The 25,407-nt window shown below is 37.1% G+C and overlaps 1 protein-coding gene across 1 annotated transcript in view; it reads left to right on the top strand.

Moving 5' to 3' along the window:
- Positions 1-1,375: 1,375 nt before the first annotated feature.
- Gdh (glutamate dehydrogenase, mitochondrial) overlaps positions 1,376-25,407 on the top strand; it is a 24,959-nt gene continuing 927 nt past the window's right edge. The window contains exons 1-7 of the mRNA XM_046624895.2: positions 1,376-1,989; positions 21,036-21,236; positions 21,634-21,867; positions 22,123-22,280; positions 22,945-23,100; positions 23,485-23,695; positions 24,737-24,891. Of these exons, the coding sequence (XP_046480851.1) occupies positions 1,569-1,989; positions 21,036-21,236; positions 21,634-21,867; positions 22,123-22,280; positions 22,945-23,100; positions 23,485-23,695; positions 24,737-24,891 (1,536 nt within the window). The 5' untranslated portion in view covers positions 1,376-1,568. The remainder of the gene's footprint in view (positions 1,990-21,035; positions 21,237-21,633; positions 21,868-22,122; positions 22,281-22,944; positions 23,101-23,484; positions 23,696-24,736; positions 24,892-25,407) is intronic.

The raw sequence follows: 25,407 nt of genomic DNA, 5'->3' as shown, positions 1-25,407 counted from the left end.
TTGGCCACTACGCAGCGCTGTCAGTTATTCATAGGCACAAGGTCCCTAGATTAGGAGGTCAAGATACGCGTGTTCCAGTTTTTTTCACTATAACGTGGGCAAATATGTTCTATGCGCGTTCGCCCAAAAAATATCAAACTTACATTACCGCATTAACCAGTTTTGACCAATCTTGCTCAATTTTTTGAGGTTAAGCATTAACGAGTTGCGCCCTTAGTGTCCTGACGGTCACGAAATAAATAGAAGCACGTATATTTTTTGAGGTTAATCATTGTGACAGGTCAGGAATCAGAACCATACCGGGTGCTTTCCATTTAGAGCATGGTGTGACACAGTGTACAAATTTCTTTTGTAAGCAACCAACCCGGGCAAAGGAATAGACCAGAAATGTTTACACTGTGTCATATTATGCTCTAAATGGCAAGCATTTATTGTCATACGAAACTTCTGGCGCATTTTCAGTAATTTTTTTGCCCACGCGTGTCTTGACCCTCTTAATCTAGGGACCTTCGTGGTCTGAATGCGATTTAAGCGCCTCTTACGGAGGAAAATGAAATTTTCACTACGAAATGTAAGAAAAGAAGGGCAGTGATCGTAATCTATAAACCTCCATGCTATAAACATGCTCCATAAATTAGTAAAATGCTAATTTGAAGCGAGTGAAACCCAGTGAAAACCGAGTAATTGCTTTTCCAATATCAATCGACATTTAATCCGAGGAAAAGGTGACAAACGGCGAATCGTAAGATCATATGGTGAAAGGGAGAAAGCTCTATCTAGGCTTACACCGCTAAAGGCGCTTAAATCGCACCTTCACAATTCCTTTTACGTTGCCTCAAAAACTGGACCGACTTTCGTGCCGAGCGCTGCTCGATACATAGAGTTCAGTGCTTGACGTGTCTCTCTACTACTCCATGGGCTGAGTTCAGAAACCTTACTCGAGTGACTCGAGTATCGTTGTGGCTTTGCTTAATCTCATGTGTTAGACAGAGACAGTATGATATCCGAGTTCACTCGGGTAAGGTTTCTGAACTCAGCCATGGTAGCAACTCTAGGGTACTCTGGGGCGATCTTTCAACTAACGGCCATTGTTGTATGAAAAGACAACCCCTGATAATCGTCTGCTAGCTGACCCAAGAGCCATAATCGAACGAGCTTTATTTGCTTTACATTTCAGTGGCAGTTCCCTGGCCCCTCAGTGTACGGTCACGCAGAGATTTGCCCAGGTCGGTAAATGGTATGGTTGCAAATGGAACGGAAGCAGCGAATCTAGTTACCCACTACACGCATGTTGGCATCGCATATTTCGGATCGCCTGTCTATTTATGTATCCGACAGATGCTGCGAGTGGCGCATTTCAACGGCGCATACAGCAAATCACCTCGATTACGGGTGTGCAGGTACCGGGATTCTCTCGTCGGTCGCGTACAAGACATCAGTTCGTAGTCACTCGTCGCCTGTCGAGGCCCAATTAGCGACACCAGGGTCGAGTCGATCGCCGTCCGTCTGGTGGTCCAATCCGGGTGCTTTTACATTTCGTTTAGCTGTTGATTAATCCAAGAACCAAGATGTTTCACCTGAAAACGTTAGTGAAAACCGCGGCGTTGAAGCAAGCGACGGATGTAAGCATTCTCGCCCGAGTTCTTCCGACAGCTCTCCAGCAGACACGCGGTTACGCCGACCATCAAATCCCGGATCGCCTGAAGGATGTGCCTGCCGCACCAAACCCGAAATTCTTCGACATGGTGGAGTACTTCTTCCATAGAGCCTGCCAAATCGTCGAGGACAAGCTAGTCGAGGATATTGGCAAGGGATCGAAACTGTCGGTCGAGGACCGAAAAAAGAAGGTTAAGGGTATCCTCATGCTGATGCAGCCCTGCGATCACATACTCGAAATCAGTTTTCCCCTCAGACGCGATTCCGGTGATTATGAAATGATACAGGGATACAGAGCTCAGCACTCGACTCATCGTACGCCCTGCAAAGGAGGTTAGTCCTTCTCTTATTCCGCCGTTTCGACTTGGGAATTTGTAACTCACGAACTTGGCGCAGTTCGCTTACCTCCCCCCTTTTATACGCAACGCGTATCGATGTATGTAACAATATTTCAGGAATTGATCCTCAGCAGAGCATTATACCGACTAAAGTTTGTACGGGCATATGTATGTGACTGCGAGTTAGGCCCTTTTTTATTCCCGACTATTCGATCTGCTTGCGGATGGATGTATGTACAACATACCTATTGCAATTTGATACTTTCCGGGGCCCACTGGCCAATGACCCACATTTCACGATTGCACGTGGCTTCTGGATAACTACATATATCCAACGGTCTGATAAACGTTGCTCTGAGCGACAGCAGATATATGTTTCAAAATAAAATCTCCGACGATGCCTTGCCATTCGCTGAGTCGTGAGAGTGTTTTAATAGAACGAGTTTGATTTTTTCCAAGAAACGTGATACGATAATTTTATGCTCAAGACAACTGCGGGGATGGATGAGAAATTTAACGCAGAGACGATACCTCGTAGTATTGATTTACTGTTTGTATGAGCTTTATTAATTTGTACACGAAAGTTTACTACAATCCAGTTTCTATCTATTCCTGAGATGGGGATGTGTTCATATTAACCAATGCATAATGTGTCTGATGGTTTCCAAAATTTTACGTATAAAAATTTCTCTAACCCTGTAGTACGTATAATATATAATACATCAATACTCGTGTAACGTGTGCATCTATTATTTCGGCGTTCGACTTCGTCGATCGCCAGAAATCTTTATTACTACTATTGTTATTGTTATTAGATAACTCACAAATCTCGATCACGTAACGTGTTGGTCCATAGCATGTTCTTTTACGCATACCAACGGTTAGGGCAATGGCTGTTTAATTTTATTCGCAGGCCACGTCTTAAAAATATCATAACGTATAATTGTAGTAGGAGAAATGATTTCTATATCGTATGTAGATACAGATTCAAATCCAACCGAAAAAATTAGGACCGATAAAAAGTACCGTGATAATCTTCGTTGCATGAGTTGAAAATAATTAGGCAGCGCAAATATATACTTTAACGTATTTTTCTTTTTTTTTTTCTTTTTCAAATTGACGTGTATTCGTTGCGTCGTTATAACACACGCGACCTACGAACCGCGAGAACGACAAATTAACAGATGTCGAATCCTTGGTAATTGCGATTAGGGATACATGATATGCGTGGGACGCACACATCGCGGTGATGAATTACTCCAATGTCACGAGAATGATAATAAGCAGTAGTTATATTATCCTACACGCTCGAAGTGGAAAAAGGCTAAACAACAGCTGCGTCAATTCAATACAATTAACAATCAGCCCATATTACAGCTTTTTAGAGCTTTGATTGATTTATTGATACACTTTAGATGTTATTTTCAGACAGATATTTCTCGATTGATTTCTCGCTGCCGCCAAAGAAGAAGGCATATTTAACGAGAATCCGGTACGAAATATGATATTACTTGTAAAGAAATTGTTTTTATGCACATCAATAACGCATGTGTGTGCAGATTACCTAACGCGGATATATTTTGGGTAGAGGGAATAGGAATAAGAAATATCCAATCTGTACTTTAACTTGTACAGATTATTCTGATAGCGTTTCCTAGATCCTAATGCTTGTTTCTAAAGATGGGATGACTAATTGAGCAAAATTTATTAAAATCTTTATGTGGATTCAGGGAAATTTTATTGGGAATTCGTCGCGAAACTCAAATTTTTTGTTTCAGCCGTTTCGAGTAGTAATCCAATCTTTTTGGACGAAAAGTGGGTGCTACTTCATGAAAATTGGCACTAAGCTGCATTTTGGTATACAGTCTCATTTTGACATCGGAAATAACATGCTAACAGTTGCGATCGATTGGTTTTGCAGAACCTGTAAAAACGGCGGTCAAAAGAGGCAAGAAAATCTTATTTGTGTAAATTTTTGTAATCCATCAGTCCTACGATAAAAATGGTTCTCAAGTAAATCGAAATAAACCGAGTTCCTTACAAAATATTGTACAGCTAAATTTGGGTGCTGAAAATATTTCGTTTTATCGCTGTACATATCGAACTTGCGATCGGATTCACAATAATCAGTACAGCTTTTTGTAGAGGGAAAAAAAAAAATTGCATAAGATGCGTTTTATGCGATTCTAATACGACTAGAGTTTCAGTGTTATTGGCGCGCAAATTTTGGGATTTTGAAATTTTCGACAAAGATTTGCCGTTTTTTTTCATCGGCGACTGAGAATATTTTCACGACCGAATACAAGAAATTCCAGGGTGGCGACAGAACGGGAAAACCGGGAATAGTCAGGGAATTTCGTCCATCGAGAAAAGTCAGGGAATCATGATGGGCCGTCAGGGAAAACGTCCGTTTTTTATAAATCGTTTTCCAACTTCAATTAAACTAACTTTCGGAAATGGTATTGTTGAATTTCTAATTATTTGTGTGGAACGAAGCAATACTATGTGCTTTTTAAACATAAATTTATTGCTCCGAAAACGACGAAAAATTATGGGTGCACAATTTTAAAGTCGCGAACTTTGATCGCTCATAACTCCCAACATTATTTTTCATATCGTAATCGCACAAAAAGCATCGTCTGCGATGCTCTTTTTTTCTACAAAATCTGCATTTTTTTTATTGCAAATTCGATCGCGAGCTCGATAGATACAGAGGTAAAACAGACCAATACATTTTCCGTACACAAATTTAGTTTTTTGTTTGAAAAGTTTTTTTTCATAATTTATAGTTTCATTCAAAATATTTTTCAATTTCAGTTAAAAATATTCATTCATCTTTCACTAATTATATCAAATAGGTACTTGATAAGTAAGATAATATTTATCAAGATGATAATAATTAGTAATTAAACACTTAAATTGATATTGTATTGCGTCGTTTATGGGAGTAACAAACAAAAACCGATTGTGAGGAAAAATAATCGATTCAATTGAAAATCGATTATTTTTGGTCATTCTTACACGCTACGTGCTCCGAAACCGTTGCTTGTGCAAGAGAAAGCTATAAAAAAGTTTTTTTGTGGGGAACTCAGTTTACTTCCTTTTACCACGGAATATTTTTATCAGAGGACTGATGGGTTACGAGAAATTGCAGAAATATTGTTTTCTTGCGCTTTTTAGTTGCCATTTCTAAAGGTTCTTAAAAACCAAATAATTGTAACTTGTATGTTATTTCTCATGTCAGAATGCGGCTGTGTACCAAAATGTAGCTTGGTGCTAATTATCCCGAAGTATAAACCTGAAGTCACCGGGCTGTAGATCTCCGGCGATACTGTCATGATTTAAAAAAAAAATTAACACCGTAAGAAAAAAACATTTGAAAAACGTTATATTTAATTACTCGGATATCTGATTCAAACTAAAAAATATTAACTCTAGCTTGAAAAACTATAATTGCGTGCAAATTTATTGTGACGCATAGTATAATTCAACTGCGTTATGTGATTAACGCCAAGAAATTTTATTTATTTAATAATCCCGAAATAAGCATATAAGGAACAAAGCCATCATTCGATGTGCATATTCGCCATTCTTTTGTATAAAAAACAGAAATGCTGTGATACTAATTGCATATTATGACTACAGGGTCTTTACTGCTCTTTAAATATTCTTAAATCCTGAAATTATCCTCGAAAACAAAAAATGCTCGATAGGTCCTGAAAAAGTAATGGAACATTTTCATTTATCATGGAAAAGGTGACATAATACATTTTCGATTGAAATCTGCATCGTTTTATTAGCTGTCTTGAATATGTTAAATTTTAGCAAACAACTCTGTATATTAACTACTATATAAGGTCTTGGAATTTTTCAAATCATTGTCCTGGAAACTCCTGGAATAGTCCTGGAATCTAAATTCTGGATTGCTGTAGACACCCTGTACCTACCGTTTAGTCGATCGTCGGTAGCATCAGATGTAAGCATCTACAAAGCCCTATGCATGCAGCGTCATAATCGGGTCACCTTATCGTTAGTGTTAAGGTGCTAAGATTTTCGATGTCTTGTAACTGCCGCTGTATAACTGTAAGTTACTTGTTATACTCGAGGGGGCTTGATGAGTAAAATAATAAATTTCAAAATCGTTTCTACATTCACATATTAATTACCAATTAAACTTTCCACATATTTTTATTCTTTATCTACGTGCGTAAGCCGACATCTAATTATTCTTCGAAATTCAAAACATGACATCGGATAAATTATAGTGAGAAATTATTGTTACCAATATTTGCTTCATTGCACATCGATAGTTGCAATGAAATGTGAGGATTTAGGAATAATCGAGGTAGTGTTACAAAAAGTTATACAGTGACTATAAAATTCGGAGTTAATATCTATTTTTCGAATAACTCATAAGAATTTTGAACTTTTACATTAAAAGAATTATTGCATTTCTAAGGACTTGATTAACGAAAATTGGTACAATGCTTTAGAAAAAGTGAAATAAAAACTCGATAGTGAAAATTAGCATGGTGATTTAAAAAGAGCGAAATATGAACTGGCGTGTTTTGGTATAAACGCATTGGATTCTTTCTAAACGACTATAATAAAAATGGGCATCACGAGGTAGCGTGAGTCACGCAGGCGTATGTGAAAAAGGATGGAATTGCGTAGGCATGAAGGCACACAATCACATGTATTACAAATACTTCTTGATACCAATGTACATATATATACACAGTGTTGATTATACGACTACTGTACTATACTACGCATAGATAAACCTATTCCGTATACGTATTGGTACATATATGTAATTTTCATGATATATCTCTCTAGATGTATGGAATGCTAAGGGGGAAAGCCATGAAGTTAGTTTTTTTATATTCGAAAAGGCCAGTATCTAATGCGACGTGTAGAACCTTGAAAACCATACACTTTATCACAGATTTGCAACTTAATTTGAAACTCCGTTAATACTTCCACTTGTGTTCTAAATAAAATTCTATCACGTTTACATAGTCACTTCATAAAAACTTAGCTATCGCCTGTAAAAATAAATGAGCAAACACGCGGTATCAGGCACAAGTTTTGCACTCGGTCGAGTGTTAGCATATGACAAATAGACAAAAACGCACGAAAGATGGTGTGATCGTCGACTGCGGTTGGAACAGCTCGGAAACATTCGGCAATTTTTTTTTTTATAATCTTTTAGAATATCCGTCGAAGCCCAGTTGCAGAAAGTATGAGTGCCTCTCATTTTAATGCCCGCTCTTATCAAGAATGAATATTAAAGTTTCGTATATTTCTGATAACTTAAATTATGTAATTGGGAATACTTATAACTTTCAGTTATTTTTGCAAAACTTCTTATTCATCATTATGACTTTTTTATACTTCCAATTTTGTAAAAGTAAATAGCACTGTTTCTAAACAGACAATACTAATTCTTGTTTCTCAAGATTATATGAATACTTACAGAAACACTATGATCTATTAAGGTAGAAATGATTATGCCAGTACATCGATTATCCCTAAATTCTTACATTTTAGATATGCAATAAAGTAAATATTAGTACCAAAAATTTCTCAGTGTATAGATTCAGTTTCGTTCTTACTTTTTCTGAGCTAGTATGAAAATGATATGACTTATGATTGTGCTTGTGTGAAAAAAAAAAAAAAAAAAAATGACAAAATGCGATTTGTTGGATTTGATGGAGGTTCGATATCCGCAGATCAGTACTGCAAATTTGGTTATATTATACGTATCGAGAGTTTTCTGTGATTATAGGGCTCGCCTTAGCTCATGCTGCAAACTTCACACTTGACGGAAATCGCTCACTTTCCGCACAATATATTATTATATTATGTCTCAACGGCAATGAACCCTTTCAATAGAAAGGGAAAAATTTAAAGAAATAAAAATTGGAAAAAAGCGCGTTACAGTCAAACAGGTGTGTTCGAAAATCCAAGGAAATCAAAGAGGCCGTAATTTAGTACAAGTTCTGTAGTATAGTGTAGTTTAATTTTACGAAGAATCACCCATGTATACATGCACTGTATCACTGTATCTTGCAGACGATCGGTGTATCTAGTACCTTTAACGATAAGTCTCTTGTAAAATACACTTTATCGTTCAAGCCCCTTGCATGGCTTATCAGCGATCAGTTGTTAAGGTGATCTGATACTTAACATATATTCCATACATCCAATATTATCTTATATATCATCGGTATCTATGAAAAGTCCAATACTCGTGTTTATCGTACACTTGAGCCGTACAACTTAACTAATCGAACAGAGATATCCTAAACTCTATATTTGGTTTACGCTAATCCATTGTTATTAACAGGTAATTTATTTAGCGGGAAAGAAGAATTGAAAATTTGTATGACTACTGGAGAAATTACATCACGAATCGTAATTTTTGGAGTATTTTCTCGGTTTGTGTGGGGCGTAAGATTTTGTTTTTTATTTCAAAGTTTCAAATAGGAAAATGCGTTTGGTTGGAATGCCGTGAGAGCTCGAAAGCTAATTATACAACAATAACGAAAGTATTAACGGGTTACTATAAATAAGAGAACGCGTGTACTTACAGTGCTGAGGTTCAACAGGGACTGGTTTTACAGTTTTAAATTGAAAAGATGCGATCTTGGAAAATGAGGGAAAGTGCGTGGAGTATGCAGAAGCATTTAGAGCTCATTGGTAGAAGCACAAAGGCATGCAATGTTAACCTTGGTGGAAAAGTGCGTCAGAGCGTTAGCGAGGAAGAGAAGTTTCTGGACATGCATGATGCAAGAACAACATTTGGTATGCCCAGTTTAAGGGTTCGTAGGTATAAAGAACCGTTACACTGAGTGAAGAGTCTTGAAAGTGAAGGCAGTTGAGAATGCGAACGTTGGAAAATATAAAAAAATGGAGTAATACTTGAAGAGAATGGAATCTTAAAATTGGTAGGATATTTCACAGACCATATTCTTACAGGCGTAACAATATCAATAGTGTCGAATTCTGTGCACCCTGTAAATAGTATCCCTGTTCGCACATGAGGTGAGCCGACTTTTATTTAAGCTGATAAAAATAACCCATGGATTGGGTCACATTTGTAAGACGTAACCACCTTCGCCGCGGATCTAAGGGGCTCCGCTTTGCTCGACGAAACATTTTCTTCCATACTATTTTTACACAATGTGGAGCTTTTTCCAGATCACGGGACTCAATTACCGATTCTCTGTCACATGCATAAGCATCTGCTACTGCGTATGTACACACGGAGATAAGGATTCACGCACGTCTAATTTTCCGGCCGAGTCGGTGCAGCGGTCGGCCGATAGTGGCTGAATCTGCATTGCCAACGTAATCGACTCTAACGAAAAATTAACCGTACGTCAATCCGTGTTCCTTTTTTTGAATTTCGATCGGCTCACCCTCCCCCCCCCCCCCCCCAATCGGCTCCCAATAGATAAAAAATAATTCCCTATTCTTTTCAGAATTTCATCTCAACTCTAACCTGTGCCCGTAAGAGGGTGAATTTCCCAATTTCATCCTTTCAGCGAAACATTAAATTTACCGAACGGTACTAGTTTCGATGAAATTTAGTATAGGGGGGTTTCTTGGGTAACTAATTACGAATTACGTAATAAAAATGGCATTTAAAAAACGGTCATTATTTTAATAATAACTGAAATATTATGTATTGCAATATTAGATGTATGTTATATAATATATCATACATCACCGTTAATTGCGCAAAAAAATTACTCGCAACAGTGATATTTTGACTATACCAAAAAAGATATACAAAAACGTGAAAACGACCAGAAGTGACATTGCCCTACTAAAAGAATCGCAAGCTAATATCCTAGAGAAGCAGAAAAATTTTGAAAAGAGAATCGATTATTTGGAGAAAAAAGTTGATAGACTCAGAGACAAGGATAGTAGGATGAACGTTATAATTTATAATGTCGCAGAAGAGGAAGAGAACAACTTGGAATTATTTACACATGTAACAAAGACCCTTAAGGGAATGGGCATCGAAATTAATAATGCAAGCATCAATGGAATTTCCCAGGTTGAAACACATGATTTTCGATAAGGAGAAGGATTTCGAAACCTCTGGCTTTGAAATATCTAGCGATCTGTCGAAAGAAAAGAGAGTCCTAAATGCCGAGATGGTAAAAGTCAAATGGATTTTGCGTAATCAAGGTAAAGACCCGATATTACGCAATAATAAACTCTATTTAGACGGCTTTTGTTTATCCGATGAGGAAATCTCGTCCATCATGTCAAAACATACCGATGTCAACACGAGAGCTTCAGAAAGGGAGGCGGAAAGTAAGAAACCGATGTAAAACTGAACGAGTAACAAAGAGCGAATCGATCAGCTCATTGAAAGCAAATCTGTGGGGGGCTCGGGTGTTCGTGGATGTCGTCAAGGTGGGAATTTGCGTGGGAACAATAAGCAGCAGCCGTTTCTCTTTTCAAAGCGACGAACGTGAAGTACCGCTGCAAACCCGGTTAACCAAGAAGGCACAGAGAATATCGGAGAGACAGGGGTTAATAGTCAGCAAACCGCATGACCTTCACCCAACCTTTCTCATCCACCGAGCTCCACTGGAGTGGATAACATGCCATACATAAAAAATTTTAGTAATCATTGAAGTATACTAAGTTTGTGCGAAACTGGGTGCGTGGCTGAACCAACGCTCTACTTCCCAAATAATAATGTAAATATCAGAAATTTCAGCACAGCTGAAAGAAAAAGGACTCGTAATAGAGGAAGAGCGAAGGATGATCTTGCAATTTTTCTCAAGAGTAAAGTTGTATCATTCGGGTACGTTACACAAGTCAAGTAATTACATATTCGTTCTTGTTACGTAAAATTCATCCAAATTCATTCTAGTTTTGGTTTATATTATCCCCTTGATACACATAGAAAGCGTATTCATGTATTCTAAATTTGCAACGAGGTGATTGGCAGTCGGGTTGGTAACCAGTATTCCAATTCCCGATACCGCGGGAAATCAGAAATCGACTCGCTGTCGTCAATTCCTGGCTAACCTCCGAGCCCTTCGGCCGTAGTGCCGTAACCGACCGCTAGGTGCACCCGCTGTCCAGGCCATCGGCACCCCTGACCGGCCGATATATACCTACTGCTGTCCGGGCGATCGTCAATTAGTCTTCGCCACCGCTAGACCTGGACATTACGAACTAGGCTTCGGCAGGGTTTCATCCGGGCAATGGTATCGATCATTGTCCCGTTGGCCAAAAATGTACCTAACCTGTCCTAGATGTGTACTAGGAACATATATCCAAGTACGCCGTACATTAGCGGTACCGGTCTTTCCGTCAATATTCTGGCTTCAGCTGCATATTAGATTTCTAATAAATATGTCTGAATAGCCGATCCTTATATATATATATATTCCCCCTAGGCGGGCCTCGCTCACCTGCGCGCTTCGCGCGCCAATCCCCATTTTTGGGTTTTTGGAAGGGAGGACAGAAGGCGGTAAGAGGTCAGATTTTTGTTGGTATAGGGATCTATCTTGTATGCTGATATATATATTCGAACGACTTGACGCATGCGCATAAGATGCGCACTTTCCTCATGGACACACGGTATATACAATATTTAAGGTTAGGTTAGGTTCGGCTCGGGTGTTTCCGGATAGATTTGGGCAAGTTCGGGTAACTTCGGCTAAGTTCGGGTAGGTTCGGGATTCTTGACACGGCAGCACGGTCGTACATACAGGTCTGGAAACTCCGGTGGTGGGGGTGTCCAGCTTACTGTCCATGAATTATGTAGTTCTAATATTGGCCACATAGTTCGCGATATGCAAGGGGTCCCGGTACTTTAACAGATGGCGACGTCCTAAACAATTATCATACGTAACCTTATTTCGAGAATTTTTGTATTTTAAAGTTTGTTCCGAAAAGTATTATATAACGAGTGGTAGGGATAGTGGAAAAAAAAAGTAATTATCCATCCTTGTCTCGCAAGGGAACTGAGAAGGCGCGGCTGGGGACCCCTTGCATGTAGCGTTCCATACGGACATACAGCGAACTATGGACGTCGCTACTTATAAACGGGACACCTCAACCATCAAAAAAGTCGACCAGTTTTCAGACCTGTATGTACGACCGTGCACGGCAGCGGCGGCGGCGATATCTTTATATAATATAGAACGATATATCATACCGTTTCCGATATATGTTATTACCGTTCTATTAAATACATATTTGTACCAGCTCCGCCATTTTTACCGATATAGACTTATCATTCGTATAGTTGTCATACCGTATTACCGGCCGTCCGCCTTTTATCAGCGATTCCGAATCGTCTAAACCGTTTACTTTTCATATCGTTCGTATATAAATATATTATGTCCGGCTACGTCATCTTTTGATTTCCATTTCATTTTATAAAAATATTTCCTGCTTAATTGTGTAAATATATGTTAGGTATAATTAGATATAAGGTAACAAAAACCAAGTTCACTGCAGCACATGCATTCTTGTATGTTGGTTTATCATTGTGGTCTCCGAGAACCGGAGAATAAACTTTATTATTAAATTAATTACATGTCCAATTATTTTAATTGCCCTGTTTCCTCCTAAAAACGACCGTGGTCGACACCGAGCATCCGGATGGACGGGGTTGCAATCATCACCGAAGGGTTATCCGACCGACCAGGACCGCTACTCCGTTACAAATTAAATATGGTTACTATTACCGATAGATATGCGATTACACCAATGCTGGTCGGTGGCAATTTTAACGATCGTAAATGTAATTAATACAAGAGATAGACTGCTGCTAGAATCCATGAAAAGCCTCGGCTTAATCGTTTCAAACAGCAGATCACCGAGTGATTCGCCTGAAAATTTTATATAATATGTTAGTACTATAAGTTGTTCTGTAATAGACTTTGTATGGGTACACCCTTTGCCTTTGGAACCTGACGTAGACTAAAGTTCTAAAAATTCTTTTTTTTTCTCTTTCTTTCATTTGACGCGAAATTTATAAATAAATTCAATGAATTTCTTAGTTAGAGTCCCCTCTGACTGCTGGTCGATATATCGACCAGCCCCGCCGTTACAGGTTAAAGTATCTCTGCTCGGCAATTCGGTTACCCTCCCCCCCCCCCCCCCCCCAGATTGGGACTGGTGATATTACTAACAAACCGATTTGAAGGGACTCGTTATCAATGCGGTACAAACAGCAGATGGCTTCGTTGCATACGGTGTCCAATTAAAATAAAAACAATAAGGATTTGAATGCCAGTATCGTAGGGTCGATCACAGACATTTCCTCTCACCTGGGAATGACATGCCGCAGACTTGCCAACAGAAGGTTCTCGAAGCCTTGGATCAATGCCGAATACAAGGAAGCCAAAAAGACCCTACGTCAAAATTTAACACTCTGCAAAGCCAGCTCGTTCGCAGCGAAAGAACTGACCGACCACTTAAGTAAAATTTTTTTTTTTAAATACAATGATTTTTTTCGATACCCAAAAGAAACGTTTCAAGTCCACGACCGTACAAAACGTGACAAATTCGAAGATCCCTAGTTAATTCTGGAAGGCGGTGAAGCTTTTTCGAGTTAAAACAATTTATACTCCAATTTTCAAATTACTTTATTCCTTTCCAAATTGATAATGTAGGCCATGTAGGACCTGAAAAGGTGGTTTATGTCGAGGAGTTGAAATCGTCCAGTTAAGTTGTGGAAAATATCTGCTGCCCTAAATAAGCTTAGTTCAAATCTCACACAGTTCCAGGTAGTATCGGTATCAGTTACGAATTCCTGAAAAATCTGCCAAATAAATGGTTCTTATTTTTGAACGTACTTTTCAATAAAGACCGGGAGGCAGAGGTTACATCACTCGACTGATCTGATATAATCGCTCTGTAAGAACAAAGGGGACCAGAATGACATTTCGAATTACCGACCTATATCCTTCGTGAACCTTATAACTAAATTCTTCTCACAAATTTTAAATTCCCGTCTAAACTCCTGGTGTGAGCCGAGCACCATATTACCGGAAAGCCTTTATTCAAAAGCGAAGGCTGGAAGCTCAAGAATGGAAAGTTAACCTCTTGAGAAAACCCCTCCCCCCATACCTTTCCACATAAAAAAAATTTTGTTCTTATAATTTTTTTAGGTCGGGCTTTTTCTTCTATAATTCAACCGGAATATATAGGTCGTGTGAAACTTTTTACAATATTGGTCATGTTCTGTTAATTCATATATACTTTTTCCCGACGTTGATATGCGTTTACGTAATTATCTAAAAACAAACTTGTTTTATCATAATAACACTTTCTCTTGTTTGTCTTTTTTTTTTTTTCTTTTTTTTATTTTATCTTTAGTAGAGTCAACAGCCACCCTACTTTTTTAGAACTGACTCACCTGGCCATTTTCCTTCTCTATTTTTTCTCCCTTTTTATCTATGCTATTTTCTTTGCGTAACAAAATGTTTCGAATGATTTCTAGATAAACACGTTCGGATTGCAGAAATAATGAAAATATCAATTAAATACTTGGTAATCGAAACTTAACTTTTATTCTATACGCTTATTGACAATTTCAATTATTATATGGGTTGTTTTTGGTCAAAGATAAGTGACGATTTGCAGTAAACATTTAAGTCTCAAACCTCACGATCAATGACTGATTATTATTCCATCTGCAATTATTATGCAAATAAGATTATTCGCCAAAATAACAATTCTCCATAATTCATTCTTGTTATAACGGTTTGAATATCCTGAGACATGTTTTTGATCTTACTTGGTCACTGGTCCATAAAGAAACGGGTCTACTAAAAATTAATATGCGATATAGCAATAGTTAGATTCACCGTCGCGGTACGACAATTATTTCAATTATGTAACACGATTCTTACAACATCTATCGAACGATATTCTATACAGTAATACAGTATGAAACTGATTCTTATGCGGCGACGGTAAATCCAACTGTTACTATACCGTACTTGAATTTTTAGTAGGTATACCTTATTGCGCTGTGTACAGATATTTTGCGTTAATATCATTGTTCGAAGAAGCATAAAGTTTAACACATCTTAATTTTGAAATCATTCAAAAATTTCTAAAGAAGTAAAGGTGATTTTGTAAATCATTTCCTGTATGACCTGTTCAAAACTTAGTTTCGCTTTCTGTTTTTCAGAACAAAATTTATAATGTTCATAACTGAAAAACCTAAGGTTTGAAACAAACTTGTAAAATGCTGAAAATTTGTTGTTATTAGCTTTTTTTCCAAAAGTAATCCAACAATAGTTTGACTGCAGAAATAAAATGAATTTTTCGTTTTTCAGTAGTGAAAAATTCGTAGACAGATTAATTACCACGTGAAATTCTTCCATTGATAAATAAGCAAAATGAGCAACAAAATATTTCGACACAAGGAATTCAGTTATGTGAACTATTGAAGTTCAGACGATGCTATAGTCAGTTTTTACCGACCGAGTGAAGTATCACTTATTTTGCCTATTACCTACGCTTGTGCGATACTAACGTAAAAAGCTATTGCTATCCCCATTCTACTTGCTTAACAGGAATATCAAATAACTTGTTTTTCATGCGAGAATAACGCCAAGCAATGTATACTTGTAATAAGTGGTAATTGAATTACAGGAATACATGACCTGCCGCTATTGTTGCATAAACGAAATTTTTTTTCAAATATTCGTATACAGTTTTGTATACAAAATGGCGCTATCATTAGCTTTTTTGCGTTAACGATACGTAAGCGTAAGTAATAGTCAAAATAAGTGATATTTCACTCAGTCCGTAAAGACTGATCATAGCATCCTCTTATCGCGATGGAAATAAAGTAGGTAGATATTAATACTAGAATGACAAACTGTTTTTTGCCATTCTGTAAAAATTTGACAGTTTAGTGGATAATTTTTTCACATCAAATTAGTTAGATACATTACCGTTAACAAATTCGCTCTCATTGTTAATACTTTTTGCTCATGAGGAATTTTACGAGTATACAACAAACACCTTCGCAACGTATCACTCATTTTAAGTTGAGTCAACAGCAGCTATTTTCTACACGGAATATTATCTAACGCTTTACACAATCATTATGTAACACAATGCGATCTCTCTGGAATTTGTATCAAGAAACTCGGAGAGTCTGTTGCAACGTACGGTAAGAAAAAAATTAATATTGGTGTATTGGTCATGCCGCAATAAATAGAAATTTTCTTCAACCATTACTGCCAATTTTATACAGCGATCGAATTTTTGTAGAAATAAAACTGTATACGATATTTTTTTGCACACATTGACGATTAGGTTCGAACAACTTTAATTTCTTAAGAAATTTAACTACATGTATAGCAAGCGTTGTGAGATCGTTTATGTCGGCAACATTGTTTGCTCCGTGTCTTCGTAGCAGGCAGCAAAAGTTGGCATCTAGAAATAGCACCTGGATATTCACAATACACGAGCCTTGGTTTCAGCTCTGCGAGCCAAGCTAACATAAGAAGAAGCCATTGCAAGTCACGAGGTGAAATCCCAGCCAGCTGTTGGGCAAAAGAGCCGTTGTAGAATGTTATTCTTTACTTCGTCCTATCAAGGCTTGTCGTATGCAGAGAAAAATGATTTGTTAAACCAACTAATTTGGTTGAATTAACCAACGTGTATTTATGTCCAATGAAAAAAAAGTATCTCCAACTATTTCCGTCTGGTTGAGCTTAATAGTGAACGATTTAGTTGAGGGAATCAGTTGACGCAAACCGACTAGTACTTGAACCAAATGAACGAATATACAGTTGACAAATCCAACATAGTTGAGTTTAATAACCGATTTAGTTGATGGAGCCAATTGAATTAACCAACGTGTTTGTTAATCAAATGCGTAATATTATTTTCGACAATTCGAATTTAGTTGAGTGCAGTACTGATTTATTTGATTCAGCTAAGACAACTATAATATATTTACAAACGAAAAGAAAGGTGGTCCTAACCGGTACAAAGGATTCTTCTGAAAACTCGAATTATAACCTGCATAGGTCAATTGCGGGCTAATTTATAGGGCTTTACACGCCAACTTTATATTCGATTGACCATGACATTTTTTAATTTTATCAAGTATTTTTCCTACGTTAGTACGACCCCTGAAAACCTTCGACCAAAATTTTCAAATTTTTTTAAATCACTCGTCGTTGCCCATTTTCACGCAAGATTCAGAATGGAAGGAAGGTTTTTTCTATTCTTTTAATAATTTTTTCTATTTTTTTTTAGCATCTAGTAATTGCTGGTAACATTCGGACCACAGAATAAATTCATTTTTTTGATGGTGAGTGTATTTTAGGACTAGCGGAACGATTTAAACAATCATTAAACAAATCGGAGATGCGGTATGTATTATAATAGAGTTTGAACAGTTAAAAAAATGCAAAAACTGTTGAGGATATAGAAAAAAAACGTTCCTTTACTACGAATCTTTGGTAAAAATCTTTTATTTCGAAAACAGAATTTTATTTTTCTTGTTTTTTACGATGGGTTTAAAAATTCATAGGGTAAAGACCAGTAATTGAAAGAATCTGCAAATTTTTTTTTAGGCTTTCACAGGTCACACGAACATAGAAAATTTTTTTTTCATGAAATCAAGAGATGTGATGGCTTACGATTACAAAGTAGGCGTAGAATGAAATCCGAAGAATAAGTGGTAATAAGTGTTTGATTTCGAATTTCCACATTAATCCATTCACTTTTTTATACAATCTTGATTTTCGTTTTTTACGATCTTCTCGAAATATATTGCGAAATATACATATTCAAAACATCTCAAAATCGTCCAAAAAGTGTTTCTTTACTCAAATAAAGACATTTTGAGTGAATATTTTCATACTAAAGTGAACGGGTTAAGAGAAAACTTTTCGGTCCATCTTAATTTATTTCAAATCACTCAAAATCAGCTAAGTTCATGAAATCCGTGCTTAAAGACATTTTTAGCCGATAGCAATTTTTTTTTTTTTAAGCCAATCAAAGTTGTTGAAAGATTTCGCCACATTTCTTTTTCTCAAACATTTTGTCAATATATATCAACCGCCTTTGAGGACTTTGTGAATTCTTTTGGAGTCGTGTAAAGTAGTTTGAAGTTATGAAGAATAATCTGTGATTGAGTCCTCTGTAATTCTGTTTTCGAAGTACATCAGAATCTTTCGAATTCGAGAAGCCGTTTGCAGTACGATAGTTCCCATGTCGATTGGTTGCATTCCTCTTATTCATCACGTAATAATTAATCCCCGATTTCTTGGAATTTATCGTACAATTAATCCAACATCAGGCATTAATCCCATTTTATCCTTCATGGTAAATTAAATTTTTTGTTCAATATCAAGCCGTAACATCGTTATGTTTGCAACTTTGCGGGGGTTCCACTTGAATCGATTGCAAGTATAGATACTTACGTGTAGATATTGGAGTGTCATATGAGATAACGGTATTGTCGTTATAGCTATTCAATCAGATATTCTGCCGAAAGTCATTACGAAGGATAACAATCGGACAATAACACGCCTGATAAGCTACGTATACGTAATTAAAATGATCAGCATTAATCCGATAGCGACAAATAATTCAAGAATAAGCCGCTTATCTTCGATGTAAGTTAATTATCGCATCAGTAATCGCCTTCGCTAGACTACATAATATATTATCGATTAGAACAATATTTTTTCGATTGAAATTGGATGAAGACAATAATTATATCCTACATTCCTGTATACGATAATTATTATTTTTCTTATTAACGCCCATATATCTCAGCTACAACGCATATTCGAGCAGCTAGGCCTTCCTTCCATATTACAAATTCGTTGTGACGCATGAGTATACAATGTATTTCATTCGAATGGCCGTTGTAAGTATCTCAACCACTTGTGCCAAAGTCACCCTGTCTTGGGGTCACTTGCCCATGTACCAATTATCTCAAGAGCTAAATCAGCTCGTGCAGAATGGTGACTACACCCACATATAGAACAGATTACACTCTGTTATATCACCTCAACAGCAATTTTTTTTTTTTTTTACTAAAAACCATAGAAGAGAAGAATGATTATACATATCGAGGGTTGTGAACCAAAAGGGGGTCCACAGTTTTTCAGTATTCGATGATTTTACTACCACAAGGGCCTATACGGAAAAATTAAGAAAAGCCGATGTAACCCGCAAGTCGAAAAAACAGTGGTTACGACTTTTTGGGTCTTAGTCCTCGATATATTTGTCTTACTATTCGCCGTTTGACTTCGTATGTCAAAATGTAGGCGGTCGAAAATAGCCATGACCTTCGGGTCAATCGATCTACATATCATTACAGCCAACAGCTCAACTCCTTATATACAAGGTGAATGCGTTTAATCGCCGAATATCTCAGGAATGAATTGAGATAAAAACAAGTTTTATACGATTTTTGAAGGGTTTACTGGGGGAGAAACATGATTTTGGATCGACTTGTGGTTTGCGCCATTGTTGGGATTTTGCAAATAACGTCTGATTTTAAGTAAGAAACACGTATTTTGAATGATAGCAGCTGACAGCGAGATCAAAGACAAAGTCAAATACATGGAAAAATAGTACATTTTATAACAAGGGAATAAAGTAAATATTATTCCCAGGCGTAGGTTTACTGCCTGAACGAAGGTAGGAACGAATAATCGGCTTTATTATCCTCACGGAAAAAACCCCAAATTGGGTGTAAATTCGTACCCCTAACTTTTTTCTTATGGGAAATTGGCATTATCTATCAGTCGGGAGTACGAATTTACATCCAAGTTGGGTTTTCTTCCCGTGAGAGTATTGTCTGGCATGTAGGATTTTATTCCCGACTCAACTATAATGGCCACTTTATTGACTTGAAAAGCGAGGCAAAAGTAACATTATATGATTCCTTCTTATACTTTTCTCCTGCATTTGTGGTTAAAAAATTCTAATTTGCCGCTCATTTGCGAGAAAAAAGTAATACTTTTCTCTAACTAATGGGGTAACCACATTATTCGCATCGCTCAGGTAGTAAATCCATCCCCGGAAAAAATAATCTTCGGCTTTATATCCGTGGTGCATATATGATTTTATTCCCGACTTAATTGTGGCCACTTTATTGGCTTGAAAAGTATTTACCCCAATGGCGGGAAAAAAGTATAAATTTTGCGTTTTTTTATGCGTAATCAGGAAATAAGTACAATATACTTTTTTTTTCGTTATATTTATAGCAATTAGTATAAAAGTAACTTTTTCGCCCGTTGTAGTTTTTTATTGCCCGCTGATCATAAAAGTGCTACGTTCGTCCCGGATTTAGAGAACTTCTAACGTAACTGACTAAGGAGAAAAATTAACTGTTGCAGTTGCAGATTAAAAATCCCGCATGTGTACATACATTGTCCTCGCTTATTATATCTATAGCGATGTGATCCATATTCAATTTATGCATGTATGTAGAAATTTTTAAATTACTGGAATTCATAGTCGCGATTTGTAATCAGTATCGGTATTTAAATATTGTCTGCGTAACACTGATGCACATGTTTTTCTCACCTAATTTACAACAAATCTTATACATCTCAGCGACTGTTTGTACGTCACACACAGATATGTCATATGAATAAGCTAATATGTATCTAAAAAATCAAGGGCAATCTAATAGTCAACACTGCCAATGATAAGTGATAATAATTGATGGCCTACATGTCACCACCAACAATGATTAGCTGTTGAGCGTACCATTGCAGATAACTACATCGAACTATAATTAGTCGATACTGTAACTGCCACTTCAGTTGAAATGCACGTGATAACGTTTAACGCAAATGTTGTCATGCTTGATTTTTATCAAGAGGCAAATGTTAACAACTTTATTGTCTAGGTAAATGGAGTTTTTCAACTGTTATTCACTTAGCCTTATCTAACGTCAGATTCTTCACATATCTTTAAGAATCTATTTTTGTATTGTGCAGAATTTCTTCGCCGTTTGACTTTCATCAAACTCTTTTTTTTTTTTTACAGGTATTCGTTTCTCAATGGACGTATCGCGCGATGAGGTAAAAGCGTTGTCCGCTTTGATGACCTTCAAGTGTGCTTGCGTCGACGTACCATTTGGCGGAGCTAAAGCTGGTATCAGGATTAACCCAAAGCTATACTCAGAACACGAATTGGAAAAGATCACGCGAAGATTTACCCTGGAGCTTGCAAAGAAAGGATTCATTGGTACGTGGAAGTCAAATTAAATGACAGTATTATCGAGTAAAGATCAGTAAGTCAAATAGATCTGTGTAAACATAGTCATACAAATCTCAATTTTTTGGAACATGCAATGAGTACAAAGCCATTTCTTTTTGTACTTGCTCAGTCATATGAATTATTTAGACTCTTCAAAGCCTAGTTAAAAAATTTATATAAGATCCTGTTCCAATTTCTCATGGAACGAATCGACGACGGTAGAATCTTAATGGAAATTGTAATAGGAACTGATGGAATTCTACTGGCATTCTCAACTGGGATTACATTTACTTTCAATCAGTGTGCTTGGAATATACTTGTAATAACATCTTATGTGTTAGGCTTCGGGTTAATATTACAATAAATACGTAATATTTTTCTCCAGGGCCTGGCGTGGATGTTCCTGCTCCTGATATGGGAACTGGTGAACGTGAGATGTCTTGGATTGCAGACACCTATGCCAAAACAATTGGCCACTTGGACATCAATGCTCACGCATGTGTAACTGGAAAACCCATTAACCAGGGTGGGATTCACGGGCGAATCTCTGCCACGGGACGCGGAGTTTTCCACGGCCTTGAAAATTTTATTAACGAAGCAAACTACATGAGCATGATCGGTAAGAATCAAGAACTGACTTTTCGGGATACAAGAATAGAATCATTATCGTTTCGTGTCTTGTTGGTTTTTTTTTCTTCCTTGACACATACAATAATCTTAGATCCGAGCGTATAAAATTTTGATTCTGTTTGTATTTGAACCGTCCATTTCCTATCACTCACCTATTTTTCAAACGTAAATATTCAATAACGTTCAATTTTTAATCCCCTTGTTCAACTGCAACACGTGTACAACAAGAATGCACGTATTTCAGGAACAACTCCCGGCTGGGGTGGCAAAACCTTCATCGTTCAGGGCTTTGGTAATGTAGGTCTTCACTCGATGCGTTATTTGCATCGTGCCGGTGCTGTCTGCATAGGTGTTATTGAACACGATGGATCCATCTTCAACCCTGAGGGTATCGACCCCAAGGTAAGATTTATTAGAAAGTTTTGCAAAGGGAATTGCCAGGTAGTGAGAACAACTATATTCTAAAATCACAATATTTTTTGTAATTTGTTTAAATTTCTTCAAAGTGGCTTTTTCCATTTATCCAAATTTCAGCCTCTGAATACGATGTAAAAGTTGAGGGATGCAAATTGACAGAAAACTGACAAATCTTGCAATATCATCTATAATTCCCACCCTGTATCGTCGTCTAACTTGTTTCTGTGAAACATGCTATGCAATATGTTTTTACAATATAATCATAATTTGTGTATGTAATTCAGTATTCACTGTCATCACTCTTTATCTATATTCTATAGTCGCTGACAGTTATGGTATTTACATCGGAGCTTCGTTACAGATATCTGTAAAATGATGTGAAGTTGATTTGTGATATCATTCCGTTGAAACAAAAATTTTGCTATGCTCCAAATAAAGAGAACACGAGTATACATAATACATGCACAGTGCACCGATACTTATACAAGTGTGTAATATTATAAGTTTTTTTTCTCTTGCTTAAAGCAGTTACGATCACATCTCAGCACAGAACACAAAACCATGAACGTATAGAAATTCGACAAAAGCATGCTTACAATAGTCTACCTATATCAATGTAGTCGTAACATTCAGGCGTCTTAATTCGTAGCAATTGGAAGATTATCGCAACGATACAGGCTCCGTCGTCGGTTTCCCTGGTGCCAAACCGTACGAAGGAGAGAACTTGATGTACGAGCCTTGTGATATCTTCATTCCGGCTGCTGTTGAGAAAGTCATTAACAAAGAAAACGCTGGTCGTATTCAGGTAAATACAAACTTAAATAGTATAGTAAGAATTTGTACTTACAGCAATTTGCTCGACATTTATAAAACTTAAGTTGGTAATGTTAATGTCGAGAAATGTCGAAAAAAAACTACTGTTTTGCAAAACATAAGAATAACCGAAGGAGCTGGTTTTACAAAATCTGAGTTTGTTGGTACTTTATTATAGTTTAGTCAATTTCAGATAATTCTAACGCTGCAAGTCAACACGTTCCTCCAAAAATATGTCGTTACAATAACGTTATGAACTTTAACTCCACGGAACTTTGAATTTATCATAAAGAGTTCATAGGAATACAATAAAGCAGCATTTTGATATCACGTTTCTTAAGAAGCTAACTGACTTCTATGCATTTTGTATAAACAGGCGAAAATTATTGCTGAAGCTGCTAATGGCCCCACTACTCCTGCCGCCGATCAAATCCTTATCCAAAGGGATATTCTTGTGATTCCTGATCTCTACATCAACGCTGGTGGTGTGACCGTTTCCTTCTTTGAGTGGCTCAAAAATTTAAATCATGTCTCGTATGGGCGACTTACATTCAAGTACGAGAGAGAGTCCAACTACCATCTTTTGGGTAAGTTATCTCTACTCTCATGAAAAGGAAAATGTCTACTATTTTGTGCGCAAAGAACGTAACTGTTGCAAATGATCAATTCTTTACTGCAAATTACTGTGCAAATAATGAACTCTTCAATGATAAATGATTATAAGATCTTATATGATAATAAGATATTTACTATGTTTTATAAGACCTTACATTATACATAATACATTTAATATTTGACGAAGTATTATAATGATTTTTTATACATAATTTCATAGCAGATTTCATTTGAATTGCGTATACGGTGCATGTATAATCAGTAGGTAAAATTGCTGTGAAGAAATATTCAGCAAAATCCTCGTTTCATCATATTAGAATTATTTTTCCAACTTATGTAACAATGGTAATTACCTTTTACGACCCTGTATGAATTTCATAAGATCAGGCGACCTCTGTTAAGATCTTGCCAGATTCGATTGAGATGGTATACAACATTCTGTTCTCTGAAATTGAATAGCAATGGTGAATCTCGCATAGTAGTGTTTGGGAGTTGGGGAGTGGCGGGGGAAGAAGGATCCACCCTACTTTCTTCCTCCTCACCCCTGTTCCCCTTCCCTGGGCTGGCGGGACAAGGTCCATTGCTTCTCCTTGTCTTGATCTCGATGTTTTGGGCGCTGGAATCTGGTGATAGTTTCACTACGTATCACCAGATCACCATCTCCTGGAGATGAGAGCGGATTCCAGCATCTGAAACGTCGAGATGAAGACAAGGGAAGCAATGGACCTAGTCCCGCCAGCCACAAGAGGAGGGCGGAGAAAGAGGGAGTAAGTTGCTTTCCTCCCTCCACTTCTCACCTCCCAAACAATACTATGCTATACAACATCCTTATACGAATTGTCGACAGCATTTGGTAATAGCTATTCAAGTTTTCCGTGTGCACGCATTTTTTTTGTAACATTGAATGTAATTCAGTTTCACAATGTTTGTAAATTAGATCGTCATTAAATATTGCCTCAGTATTAACCAAGTATTGTCACATAATTGGTAAGGTAATTAATTCTCATTTTCAGAATCTGTTCAGGAATCACTTGAACGTAGGTTCGGACGTGTAGGTGGTCGAATCCCGGTGACACCCTCAGAATCTTTCCAGAAACGTATTTCCGGAGCTTCAGAAAAGGACATTGTACATTCTGGTCTTGATTACACAATGGAGCGATCAGCAAGGGTGATCATAAAAAATTTAACTCACGATTTATGTTCATGATATTTGTTGGTCATTTCTCATTTGCTGCTCAATGTATGTCTTAGCTTGGGAGCTTTTAACTATTTTGACTTTGCCTTCTTCACTATAGACATAGTCAAAATCTAACAAGCTGAGTATGCATGCATGTATTTTAGATTTTTCATTCTTCAGTCTTCAATTGTTCAAAATAGATGCCGCAACAGATAAATCGATTAATAACAAGTATTCGAGACAGTAATATCTATATTAGGGTGGTCCTTAAGAAGGTCATTTTTGAATTTCGACCGGCCCGTCCCCCAAATCGGCTCCAAACAATTCAAAAATATTGCCCTTATTTTTTCATATTTTTATCTCAAGTCTAATTCTTGCCCCCAAGAGGGTGAATTTACGTATTAAACCCTTACGGAGGCACTTCAAATCTACGCAACGGATTTACATGAAATTTGGTATAGGGGGGATTCTTGGGTCACTAATTACGAATCTGAACTGAAAATTCGA

Source organism: Neodiprion pinetum, chromosome 4, assembly GCF_021155775.2.
Source record: "Neodiprion pinetum isolate iyNeoPine1 chromosome 4, iyNeoPine1.2, whole genome shotgun sequence".
Taxonomy (NCBI): Eukaryota; Metazoa; Arthropoda; class Insecta; order Hymenoptera; family Diprionidae; genus Neodiprion; species Neodiprion pinetum.
The sequence above is the reverse complement of the archived record's forward strand: the minus strand, read 5'-3'. Positions and strand labels throughout refer to the sequence as shown.